This window comes from Pyrus communis, chromosome 13 (genome assembly GCF_041283825.1).
Source record: "Pyrus communis isolate YQ-2024b chromosome 13, ASM4128382v1, whole genome shotgun sequence".
Lineage (NCBI taxonomy): Eukaryota > Viridiplantae > Streptophyta > Magnoliopsida > Rosales > Rosaceae > Pyrus > Pyrus communis.
The window spans coordinates 26,066,962-26,079,865 of NC_142577.1; the positions used below are offsets into that span (position 1 = coordinate 26,066,962).

Genomic DNA, 12,904 nt, shown 5'->3' on the forward strand with positions numbered 1-12,904 from the left:
ACATGTGAATGGATATATATATATATATATATATATATTCTTTCCTGGTAATGTGGTATGAAACAAGTTCTTTTATTCGAAAACCAGATTATCGGCAATGAGAGGGGAAGAGAGGGGAAGAGAGCGAGACCAGAGAGTGATGTGGGTATGAATCTGAAATAAAATAAAAAATTGGATAACACAGGTATTATCTTTTGTGTCTTGACTGTCTGTTGGCATTTTAGATCAACGGGTCGGGGCTCCACTAACGGATTTAGGGTTTTTAAATCTGGGGATCCTAATAATAAAGAAAAAAAATTATGGCAAAAAATGTCCTTTTTATGGAACCATTGATATCTCACTTTGTTACGAAGTAGACCCTCAATGATATTCATAACGAAAAATTTTATCTCCACTAAAACAATTACAATCGGTAAAACCAAAGTCAATTGAATAAACAAATATACATACACAAATGTTTGATGTAACCCTTTCTTCCGTAATTTTTTTTACCAAGGTTGCTAATCCCCTAATTGAAAAAAATCATTACCATAACCCACAAGATGAATATAAATATCAAGTTTTTTTTATAGGTAGAATATAATATCAAGATGAGCAAGGCATGCGGTGGGAGGGACGTGCTAGGGGTTTGGGTTTTTTATTTTATTTTATTATTTTTTTTATGATACAAAGGTAAAATTCATTAGTTACCAAGAAAAGTTACAAAATAAAGACCCAAAAAAGTTACACAAAGAAAACGTGGCCCTTGAAAACAAGAAAACAAGCAACACACTAACCAGCATACTAAAAGCTTAAGAAAAAGATTAGGCCCAAAAACATACAGCAAGCCGAAGAAAACCAAACAATTGGCCTAAACGAGCGTTATGGCCCAAAAGTCTTAAAACAAAAAATTTTCTTTCGTCTTCACAAGGTCGTTTTCTCTATGAATTTCGCTTGTTTTCTATCATCTCTACTTTCAGAAATTGGTTAGCCCCTTGATAGTCCTACGAAGCTTGTCTCACGCCCCAATGTAGCGTGTAAAAATCAGTCTTCTCAATGTAGTTTACTTGAAGACGCCGCCGTTGCAGCCTGCACTGGTCGGTCTTCTCAAGGCAATTTACTTGAAGACCACGCCACTGCAGCCTGCATTGGGCGTTGTCTTTGAGTACGAGAGGTCTCCAGATAATTTTAAAGCACAATTTAGGGCCTCCGAGGGGTCATGGAACCTCTAGGTCCCTCTGTAAATCCACCAATGGCCCACTCTAACGAGATCGATATTATCCCAAACTTGGGAATTATTATCTGCCCAATTCGTCAGGTGTGAAGCTTTATCACAAGAAGTCTTGTTATTAGTTAGAGTGGAGTAATCATATTTAAACTCATTCTTTCTTCTTTCCGCATCAATGTGGAATAGCCAACATTGTCCAGATGACAAACCTTAAAATTATCGTGATCGGCATTGGGACATTTGACTGACCACTAGTTCGGTGCAACCAAGGGGCAAAGAGCCAGCATGAACACCAAATTTTAAGATTAAAAAGATCAACTAAACGGAAGGAGACTCGGGAGACTCTTCAACAAATATTTTGTTTTTTGGGTCATAAAAGTGTTTCCTACGTAAGTAATCTCAAACGCCTCTAAATTGACAGTGCTTACATCTCTTACGAGCAGAAATGCGCCTTAGCGGATCCCAAACGGGCCATTAACATTCATCAAGTGCGTCATGCTCTGCATTTCGAAGAGGCCATTATGTGGCCCAACAGGTTTCTCAGCTCTCAATGATACTTCTTCTATATATTGGGCTACAAAAAGACGTCAGAGAAATGATTTCATAGGAATTAAAAAGCGGACCCAAAGTTGATATGGGAATCATGCGTGCATGGGTGCATGCATGTTACAGACGACAGGCCAGCTCGGCATCCACTGCTATTAACATCAAGTTAGGAAAACCTAATTATTTGGCAAAAGTTCATTGTCCCTCTCGATCTCTCTCTGTCTCTCTCAACAGTGAAAGCAATCGCCCGCAAGTTGTGATGGCCCAACAATGCGTTCACATCACACGCATCATTGCCTTCTGGGGCTGATCGATCTCTCCATCTAGAAGCCTGAAGCCATCATTGTCTCTGTAATTTTGATGCTAATTGCTTTCTCAATAAAATAAAATAAAAATGAAAAAAAGACATGGTGGAATGGGGTGTGAAAGCCGAAGGATATGTAGGGTTTGCTTTCCTACTTTGTTTACTGGAAATGCACCACACTACTTTTTACTCAGCACACACGCCCAATCAATTTCTCCAACTTATCTGTTCTTAGTTAGTCCGCAAATTGCCGACATGGTGGAATGGGGTGTGAAAGCCGAAGGATATGTAGGGTTTGTTATGTTTTATTTTTTTGTCGATGGCACATCAACTCTGTTGTTTGCACTATTATCTTAATCTCGCTCGACTTTGCTGCCCCACAACTAATGTACCCTGTCGCCCATTAACTAAAAACACTCCCAAGTCACAGCAGCCAGCCACACAAAGCCACCGCCCACATCTAATTCGAATAATTTCTTCACTTTATAATTACAGAAACCAAAAGTTCAAAAAAAAAGAAAAAAAAGAATAAGCAAATCAGTGGCAAGATTGGTAAAATACCGACAAAGGAAGGGCGTTTATTGCGCAAATATCAGGCGTCAGACATATGATATTTTGGGGAACATTTGTTTCTTTTTTTTTTTTCCAACAAAAACAAAAGCCGAATTCAGCAAACCCTAATTGAGAACCTTATCATTTTATATTGTACTTTCCCATTAAACAAATAATTAAATAAATAAATAATTATATATATTTCTAAAACAATAAATAAATAATTATAAATATTTCTAAGATAATAAATAAATATATTTCTAAAATAATAAAGAAACATATATATTTCTTAAATAATAAATAAATAATTATATATATTTATATTATACTATTAAATAAACATTATAATTTATCTTTTTTAAACAAACGATATTATTTACAAACGAAACAATAATACTACATGGCCCGGGTGAGGCGTACTCTTTGTGTGTTTCACCAGATTAATTTACCATACAACGTTTTAATTCATTTTAATAACTAATTAATTATTAAAGAATATATTAAAATTTGTGGCTTTATATAAAATTGAGCGACGCCGAGAGTCCGAGACTGTGCGGTCTGTTTTCTCAGAGTGTCCTTAAAAGTTAAACCGCTAGCAAACTCGCTCGCTCGCGGCTCACTCATTCATATCTCGCCTCCTTTAGGTTTTCGCTGGTTCATTCCTTTGGTGCGTTTGGCTATGGCGGACGAGAGCGTGGTGGGGTCCGCTGATTTTCCTGTGAAGAGGCCCAGGGAGGAAGAAGAGAACGGCGCCGCAGCTGCTGCCTCAGCCGTCTCCATGGAGACTGACGGTAGCAAGGAGCCGGATTCTGTCTCCGCTGTCATTCCCGGCTGGTTTTCTGAGATTAGCTCAATGTGGCCAGGTTGGTTTTCTCTTCCATCCCCATTTATTTTCTCGCTATAACTTGTGTTTGGAAGCTCAGAAATTGTGGGAAAGTTTCCAAATAGTTTATTTAATATTTATAGCTATAAATGTTATGAAATTATTGGTGGGTTTTCTGAATCGTTATTTGTTTGCCTGTTAGGTATTAATGCTTGCTAATGAAATCTTGGAAATGGGTTTTTGCACAGAATAACAGTTTAGATTGAAGCTAATAGATTGTGCCGCTTTTATGGACCACAATTGTTGGGATGCAGGGGTACAGAGTATATGATAAATTTCACTCCTCTGCTTTCTTGTATGTCATCAAGTGTTGGAATGCAGGGGTATACTGCTTGATGTCGCTTAGCGATTCTGAGTCACTTGCAAGTTTGAAATGTTGATATTATATGGTCACATGCTCCAATACTTGCACTTTCTCTAACTATGGTGAATAATTTCTCATCAAATGTTTGTTCAAGTTATAATGCGTGTTGCTGGATGTTTGAAACATAAGATTGATAATCGGATGCTTACCAAATGAAAACAGGGATTGCTCGGTGTTTTGTTGATTGTTTATTGTATCTTCCCGTTGTTTGGTAGACTGATTATAGAACTAGACTGCAACTCTATGGAAATTGATTTATACATGATATTATGCAGGAGAGGCACACTCCTTGAAGGTAGAGAAGATTTTGTTTCAGGGAAAGTCTGACTATCAGAATGTGATGGTCTTCCAGGTAAATTGACACTTCTCATAAATTCACGTCTATTTCTAATCGTTTCAATCATTTGATCTTTAAGAAAAAAAATTATCTCAATTGATGCTACGATTTCTGTTTACAGTCAGCGACATATGGAAAGGTTCTTGTGTTGGATGGGGTGATTCAGTTAACAGAAAGGGATGAATGTGCCTATCAAGAAATGATTACTCATCTCCCACTCTGCTCAATTCCAAATCCAAAGAAGGTTAATATTATTTTTTGTTGAACTACCATTTACTAGAACTGTGTGCTTTGACAATTGTTTTTTAATAAATTCTTTTGAGTGGTTTTAGCATTGTGAATTGTTTTTGAAGTCTAATACTTTGACGAACCCTGTTTATGTTTACAAATTGGTTTTGTCTATTAATCGTCTTTCCAAATTGGTATTGTTTAGGTTTTGGTTATTGGTGGAGGAGATGGTGGGGTACTGAGGGAAGTGGCTCGTTATTCTTCGGTTGAGAAGATTGATATATGTGAGATCGATAAGATGGTGATTGATGTAAGTGTTGATGATGATGTCTTTCGGCTTGTTCTGTTTGATGTCTTTCGGCTTGTTCTGTTTGTAATTTGAATGTATAAAACTTTTCAAAGTAGCTTGTGTAATATTTTCGTGTACACCTAGATTCATTACTTGAAGGAATTTACTTTGACTGGAGCATGCATGTTACCATGTGGTTCTCATTTGACATAGCCTCTGTCAATACGCACAATTGGACTCAAGACTTCTGACTTTTATACGATGAAATGGTAACAGATTTATTTCCTTCTGCATTCCAGGTGTCTAAACAGTTTTTCCCTGAGGTAGCTATTGGATATGAGGACCCACGGGTCACACTTCATGTTGGTGATGGTACGCTTGTTCTTCTTCTGTCTAATTTTTTTTTTTCTTGCCTTTTCGTTTCATTTCTTGTAAACGGCTTACTCATAAGATTTCTCTTAATATTGTAGGAGTTGCATTTTTGAAGGCTGTTCCTGCAGGAACTTATGATGCAGTAATAGTGGATTCTTCTGACCCAATAGGTATTAATAAGAAACTACATGCATCTTGCTTTCGATAGAAATGTGAGAGTTGTGAGTTTACTGGTTTTGATGTTTTTTTCTTTTTTCAATCAGGTCCTGCAAAAGAACTTTTTGAGAAGCCCTTTTTCCAGACAGTAGCGAATGCTCTTCGTCCGGGAGGAGTTGTGTGTACACAGGCAGAGAGTATATGGCTTCACATGCACATCATTGAGGATATTGTGGCAAACTGTCGCGAGATATTCAAAGGCTCTGTCAACTACGCATGGACTACAGTCCCTACATATCCAAGGTATACATTTTTCTGAGTCTCCTTCACACATACACTCTCTCTCTCTCTCTCTCTCTCTCTCTCTCTCTCTCATGCACACACATACACGGATGTACAAGGATGTGCCTGCCTGCATGACCACGTTTGTGTTTATAACTTGTTTAATTGCGGGATTCTTTTCATTTTGCAGTTTACTAGTCGTAAATTATCATAGCTAATGGTTTCAAAAGTGCAACAATTGACTTATAGGCCACATATTTTTTCCAAAGTTAGCTTAATCTGTTGTTTTCTTCTGTGCTTCCATCACTTGCATGGTCGTCACTCGTCAGTTACAAGTTTTCTTTCATTATCACAACTTGGCGTTGTGTTGTATGTTGGTTTGGTGGTCCATCATTAATCTGATTGAACAAGTTCCTATCTTACCGTTGATTTTGCTTTCGTTTCTGTTTCAGTGGGGTGATTGGTTTTATGCTTTGTTCTACCGAGGGACCTGCTGTGGATTTTAAGCACCCCGTGAATTCAATTGATGAGTCGAAACGATCCTTGAGATTTTACAACTCTGAGGTGTGATTTTGCTTTTTCTTGTTTTCGTTGAGCTCATCATCATGATATCCCTATTTCTGTCAGATTTAACCTTTCTTTCCTTTCTCATTTTCAGATTCATACAGCTGCTTTCTGTCTACCATCTTTTGCGAAGAAGGTGATTGACGCAAAAACAAAGTGAGGAACACTTTAGTAGCATCCAACAAGCAGAATTGTTGTTGCCGAGCGCCTTTTTATCCCGTAGTTGAAATAGTTTAATTCAGAGCAATGAACCATGGAATAATTTGATATTTGAATTGCTGTTCTAGGGTCGATCCCGATTGGGATTATTGGAGCTGTAGTAGTGATATGAACAGTGTTTTCGAAGATCGTCTTTCCGCATGATTAATTACAGAGATGGTTATATACGTGCAAGCTAGTTTTTGCCTCCATTTAATCTTCATTACATCATATTGTCCTGCAAATGCGTGATTTTTCAACAGGTCCCGAAATCAAGTCCTTCGTCTGGCGGATCATGAGCATCATATGCCGTTAACCGTCGTCTCCGACGACTTCATCATCAACTTTCTTCCCCAAGCTCTGCCTTTTGCAGTTGTTGAAGTAAACCACGAAGACAACCCACTTCATCACATTCACGGTGCAGAAAACCCCAACATGAGCAACAACTCCATTCCTTCCTCCACAGCATGCAAAAAACAAGCAAGACCCTGTTAAACCGAGTCCGAAAACAGAGAAAACGAGTGAATCATCAAGTCCTTGACGCCGTTGCCGCTCACTACCTCTGATTAGAGAAGCTGAGAGTATCAATGCAACGATCAATCTTGTGGCCGTGTGGAGCGATGTTTTCCATTCGTAGTTGAAGGAATCGAGGTGGTGTTGTCGGACGAATTCTGAGATTTGAACCAGAGTTGTTTGGAGCAATGGTTCATAGACGAGTGAGAAGCAGAAGAGAGGGAGAGAGGTGAGTAGAATAAAGTGGGTATTCTTGTACGTCAAGTTTAGAGATCGTTTCAGTATGTCAAATAACCCTAGATTTTGCTTCAACATGATGTGGTTGCTTTCCATATCAACAACCTTCACCAGCTACAAATTAATCAGGGAATACTTCAGTACTTATATGAAAGGAAAATGATTTCTGCATAGACGCATACTATTTTTCAATTCAAATGTTAAAAATAAATAACAATATGAGTGACAGAGTTTGTGGGAATCACTTGTCATGTAATATAAAATAACTTATTAAGCAAGTCAACGACAATGTATTGAGAAGGCTTGGTTTGATTAAACCCAGTGGCCATCAAGTCAATGAGTTTGGATGGTATCTGACAATGATACTGTACTTGCTGCTACGTGAGGTTCTACTTCCATACATTGACATTGTCATACAAGCGGATGCTGGATTAAGACTAAAAGCTCTTCTGGATAATTAAAAGCAAAAGCTCTACGTAGGAAGCTCTTGAAATCTTAATTAAGGATTTGAATATGCTTCTAACAAAAGCACTATTAGTGCGCTTAGAGCATTTCCAATATTGTGGTGTCAAATGCTAGATTTTGGCATGCTAAAAGACAAATTTTAGCTTCCCAAAGTTTTTTTTTTATTTGTTTTCTTTCTACTAATTCGAGTAGCTTAAGACGTGCTTAAAGTGATCTCACAATATTAACGAACAGATTGTAAACACCATGCATCACTTGATCAAGGCTCCACATCAATCACTCTAATGTCCTTACGAGATATTGAGAATTTAGCAACAAATTGGGGTTGGGTTTTATCAACACATACTTCAATGGGATTGCATTGTGATTGAACTTGTTGCCCGCTTTCCGCATTTTTAAGTCCAAAAGGGAAGCATGGCTAATTAACCAGAAATAAATATATGTACCTGGGTCTGGATAAGCCCAAAATAAGATATTTTTCATAGCATTCTGGATTAAGGAGGCCCAATGTGCTAATGTGGGAATCTGAAACTCAATGCAGCTCCACTTCCATTGTAAAAAGACGTTAATATAAGTGGTGTTTAAAGTATCGGTATCGGTGAAAATAGCAATATGTGAATTTGTGAAAATATCGAATATCGACATCGATTATTTTCAATGGAAATGATGGAGCTTTAAAATGAAACTTTAGAGATTGTCAAACATTAGTTTGGACAAAATATAAGAGTTTCTCTGATATTTAACATATGGGTTAGAAATATTGGTAATATATGTCGGTTTTAGCCTAAACTTAAGAGTTCCTCCAATATGAGGTGAATTTAGACTTCGCTCCCCATTTCCATATATTTCTCTGATTTTTTGATATTTCCATGAAAATATCAACTGCATCGAACAAATTTTAAACTTTGAATGTAAGTAGACCTGTGAATTTTTGCACGACACGTAAGCCGACACGAAAATAACATGTTTCGAGTCAACTTGTTTACGATTCGAGTCATTATCGGGTCACCTATTAAGAACTTATTAATAAGTCGAGTCATTGTAGTGTCACCCATTAAAAATCCGACAAGATATCGTTTTTCAGATCTAGACATTAGGTATGTTAATTTCTAGCATGACCCGTTAACCCGATACAAAACGACACAACCCATTAATAAATCGAGCCATTATATAGTCACCTAATAAGAACTTGTTAAGATAATAGGTTTGACATGACATAACCAATTAAATTAACAAATATCACACGAAAACGGTATGAACACAACAAACACGATCTTTTCGTGAGGCCAAATATAAGAAAGGACAATGGTCAATCATGACATGTATATGATATAATTTTCATAAGCGTCTTCCATTACCAGAATCTTGCATGATAGAGTATTAATTCATAACTAGAGGTGGCGCATGTTATTTAATCGGTAATTTGGTGATTTTGACTGATTGGACATTGGTGTTATATATGTGGTGACGAGTGAGTAGGGTTTTGAATTGCTTTTGAGTGCGGGTTATGTCTTCTTCATTTTAAACATGCCCCGCGAATCAATCAATGCAAAAGACAGCCACAAGTCGAAAGGACAGACTTGCATCATTGGGATAGTGATCTTGCATCCTCCGTTTTCTGGTTTAGGTATACTTCTTCAATTATGGTCGTGTTAGCATTAGTCGCACGTTTACATATAATTATCATGAAGCTCATAAAGATTAACAGCTAGCATGCTTCTTTTGCAAAAGTTGTGCTAAAAACAGTCTTTCACGCAAATATGAACAACTGTATAATTTTTCTCTCTAATGCAAGGTAGGTGATTAATACGAAAAGCAAAATGAGGAAATTTTCACCATCATAGGGTTGGTAGCTTTTCCTTTCTAAAATTGAAGTTGGCAAGAAACATAGAGCATATTTTACCCAAATAGTAACTATATTGACACTAAAAGTGTGTGAGAAATACATACAAATAAAATTGGTTACAAAAAAGAGAATGCAAAGCAGTGACAGATCCATGATTCTAATATTAGGTGGTTCTAATTAAGGTATGTTAGGCGCTTGTCTCGCAAGCCGAATACAAAGATATAAATAATGATTTTACAAATGATTCAATCAGTCATTTCTTATTGCATTCTATCTAATCATTTCAAATCCCTCAATCTAATTTTTTTACAATGTATTTCCAATTAATTTAGCCTGATTTTGTTAGTCTTACGTATCTCTCATCCAAATATACGATAACGTCTAGTTAATGGCATTATATCATGATTTTTGGTGTTTCCAATTTTGTTTATTTTTATTCTTATTTTATCAAAAACTCATAACCTATTTATATTTGTGCATATATTAATCCAATACTAGACAAATTTAGAGGTGTCAAACGGATCGGCCGGCACAGGCACGATCTATTTAAATAGGGAACGGTACGACATGATTAGTAAGAAGTGGACGGACCGCACCTAAGATATAGGTTCAATGGGTCACCCGGATAGAGGCCCATTGGGCATGTTATGGGCCTAGCACAGCTCGCGACCCTGACTTATTATAAAAAGAATTCATTATTCGTTGATTTTCAATTAAAAGAATACATTTTTAAGGTTAGTAAGACTTAATAGCAGTGATATTTAGCTTAATAACATGTTTAACTGCAGTTTGTTTTGCAGAATTTGGCGTGTTTAGTAACATGGTCCAAGTCTTAATGTTGGAAAAGGATCCTTGTTGGATCCTTTTTTTTGGGGATCGGGGATCCTAGGAATCCTGTGATCGCGACCGTTCATCATATATCGTGCGGTCAGAAATTATTTTAAATTTTAAATTTTAAAATTAAATGTAAATAGTACTTAATGAAAATTAATTGCACGATATACGATGAACGATCGTGATCACATGATCCTTAGAATCCTCAAGAAAAGAATTCGACGTAGATCATTTTTCACTTTTTATTAAAAGATTGGCTCAAGCACAATTCGTTTATTAAGTGGGCTGACTGGAGCTGGTCGGCATAAAAGAGTCAATTTAGATATCCTTTTGTGACTCCGATGACGACTAGATCAACGCCTTAATACTTCAAGAGAAACTCGATCCCAAACCCATGTGAGCGAACTTGAAATGAACGAGGATGGACCAAGCCGAACGATTTGACAACTCTAGTCACAAGTTGATATGAATGTGACACAAACCACATCCCCTACAGTTGTTTTCGCTTGTACGTTTGGCTTTGATCTGAACCCATGGTCCCATGTAACATGATAACTTGTGTACTTTGAAACTATATCCACGTTATTTATATGTTAAAGAATGCCTTCTGGGTAAGAATATGCATGTCACGAGTGTATACTATTTTTTATTTCTCTAACCACATGACATATAACGTGATCTAATAAGAAGTAAAGATAAAGTAATATCTCGGTGATTTATGTTTTCCTGTAACGGTAAGGTTTGCTTACTTACTTGAGATAAGAGAAGTCATGAACAACTCCTCTATGCGAAACACATACTTAATTGTTTAGATATGACATGTATAGTACTTCAACGTGAAAATCGCCTACTTAATCCCTACTGTGTTAATAAACGCAAAATATGCCATTAATAAAAACAATAATCATACTTTACGTATCTATTCCATAATATGTGTGTATGTATATATCTCACGTTATTTAGTAAAGCAACGAGAGATACCAGACTAGTTGTCCTTATATATATATATGTGTGTGTGTGTGTGTGTGTGTGTGTGTATCACTTATGTTTAGCACTCTCATTACATTACTTAGTCTTGTAATAGGAGAGTTGAAATTGACTATCCTCATATGTTTATCTCATCTGTCTATCGCTCCCATCACATTATTTAATCATGTGGTGAGAACGATAAAATTAAGGGTTCTTCTAGAGATAGATCTTTGTAACTCTTGTTTCTTCAATAGAAGCCCATCTATCTTTAAACATTCAAATAAAACTCAAAATTCAAATTTGTTAAAATGTGAGCAAGGAAATAACGTATTATTACAAATTATTTGCAATTTATGACACAATACACTAATTATGTTAATGAATCATATTATTATCTACAATAATGATGTAATTCGTTGAGTTTTAATAAGCACGATTTCAGTTTTTTTTCCTCTTTGTTTTTTCTCTCGTAAAATCCTTATTTCCATCTAGCTTTTTTCTTTAAGCAATTTAACATTTTAAAATTCAAATAGTAGGTGCACTATTTGTGAGAGTGAAAAACTGTAGCTTCTTTCAAGAGTTGACCAAGACAATTATGTGTATTCTATTTAGATTTTGAGAAATTGCATGTAAACTTTTGATTCAATTCTCTTGAAATCTCAAGAGAAGAGGTGAGATTTGCGAGTGCTTAAAATACATTACGAAATCTCTATAATTCCCTCAAATTCCTCAACTTTTAAAAATTATATAAAATGAATTTCCAATTGAATACACCTGGAATGTTATCAACATTTTGAAATTCTAATTGAATACACATGGATTTCTAAAAATCTAAATAAACTATATTAAAACCCTAATTCAATGCATGTTAAATTTCAGAGAATCATTTAAAATCCTGATTAAATATTTCTAGATTTTTTTTTGTTGAGATTTATCAAAAGAATTAAAATTCCTTAGAATCTGAATTGAATACACCATCCATTTATGATATGTACAAAATTTAACTATATTTTTGTACTAATTAATTTACCAATATATAAATACATATATATATATATATATATATTTTTTTATAAAATATATAACATGCCTAATATATATAATATTACATGCAAAATAAGTTACCTACAAAATAAATGAATGTTAAAAAACATACTTATAAATAATAAATGTAGAGTTAATGTTACGAAAATTATATTTTACATATAAATGTGGGTAAATTATTTTAAACACATATATATACTATATAAAAAAAAAATTATGTCTAATATATATAAGAATCCATGCAAAATAATTTACCTACAACATAAAAAAAAAGCTGTTTGATTAAGTTAACAATACATGCAAAACAAATTCACCAATAAAAATGAATAATGAGCTAAAATATGCCTAATATGTGTAATAAATTTATTAGGCATATTAGGCATGTTAATCATTAGTCAATTATTGGGTGTGACAAAACATACATAAATCAATTATTAGGCATATTAGGCATTTTTGTCTATTTATTTATAGGCTTCTTTTTATATCCAAAATGGTCTCTGAGATTTGCATAACACATCATTTTGGTCTCTGAGATTGAAAATCAATAGAAATAGTCCCTGAGATTGTTCATCATCCATTATTTTGGTCATTCCATTAAAAACTTTGTTAAGTGTCCTGGAGCTCTTGGCCATAAGTTTGGGCAAATTTAAAAGCTTCGTAACTCAATCGTTTCTTAACCAAATTCGACCCATAATAGATCAAAATGAAGATAGA

At 35.3% G+C, this 12,904-nt stretch overlaps 1 protein-coding gene across 1 annotated transcript; it reads left to right on the plus strand.

The window, feature by feature from the left end:
• The first annotated feature begins 3,016 nt into the window (after window positions 1–3,016).
• LOC137737220 (spermidine synthase 1) lies at window positions 3,017–6,470 on the plus strand. The gene is made up of 9 exons (XM_068476643.2): window positions 3,017–3,472; window positions 4,132–4,208; window positions 4,315–4,437; window positions 4,627–4,731; window positions 5,010–5,082; window positions 5,181–5,252; window positions 5,346–5,541; window positions 5,973–6,084; window positions 6,179–6,470. Exons 1-9 carry the CDS (start codon window positions 3,289–3,291, stop codon window positions 6,242–6,244), a joined length of 1,008 nt encoding a protein of 335 aa, XP_068332744.2. The 5' UTR covers window positions 3,017–3,288; the 3' UTR covers window positions 6,245–6,470.
• Window positions 6,471–12,904: the final 6,434 nt, after the last annotated feature.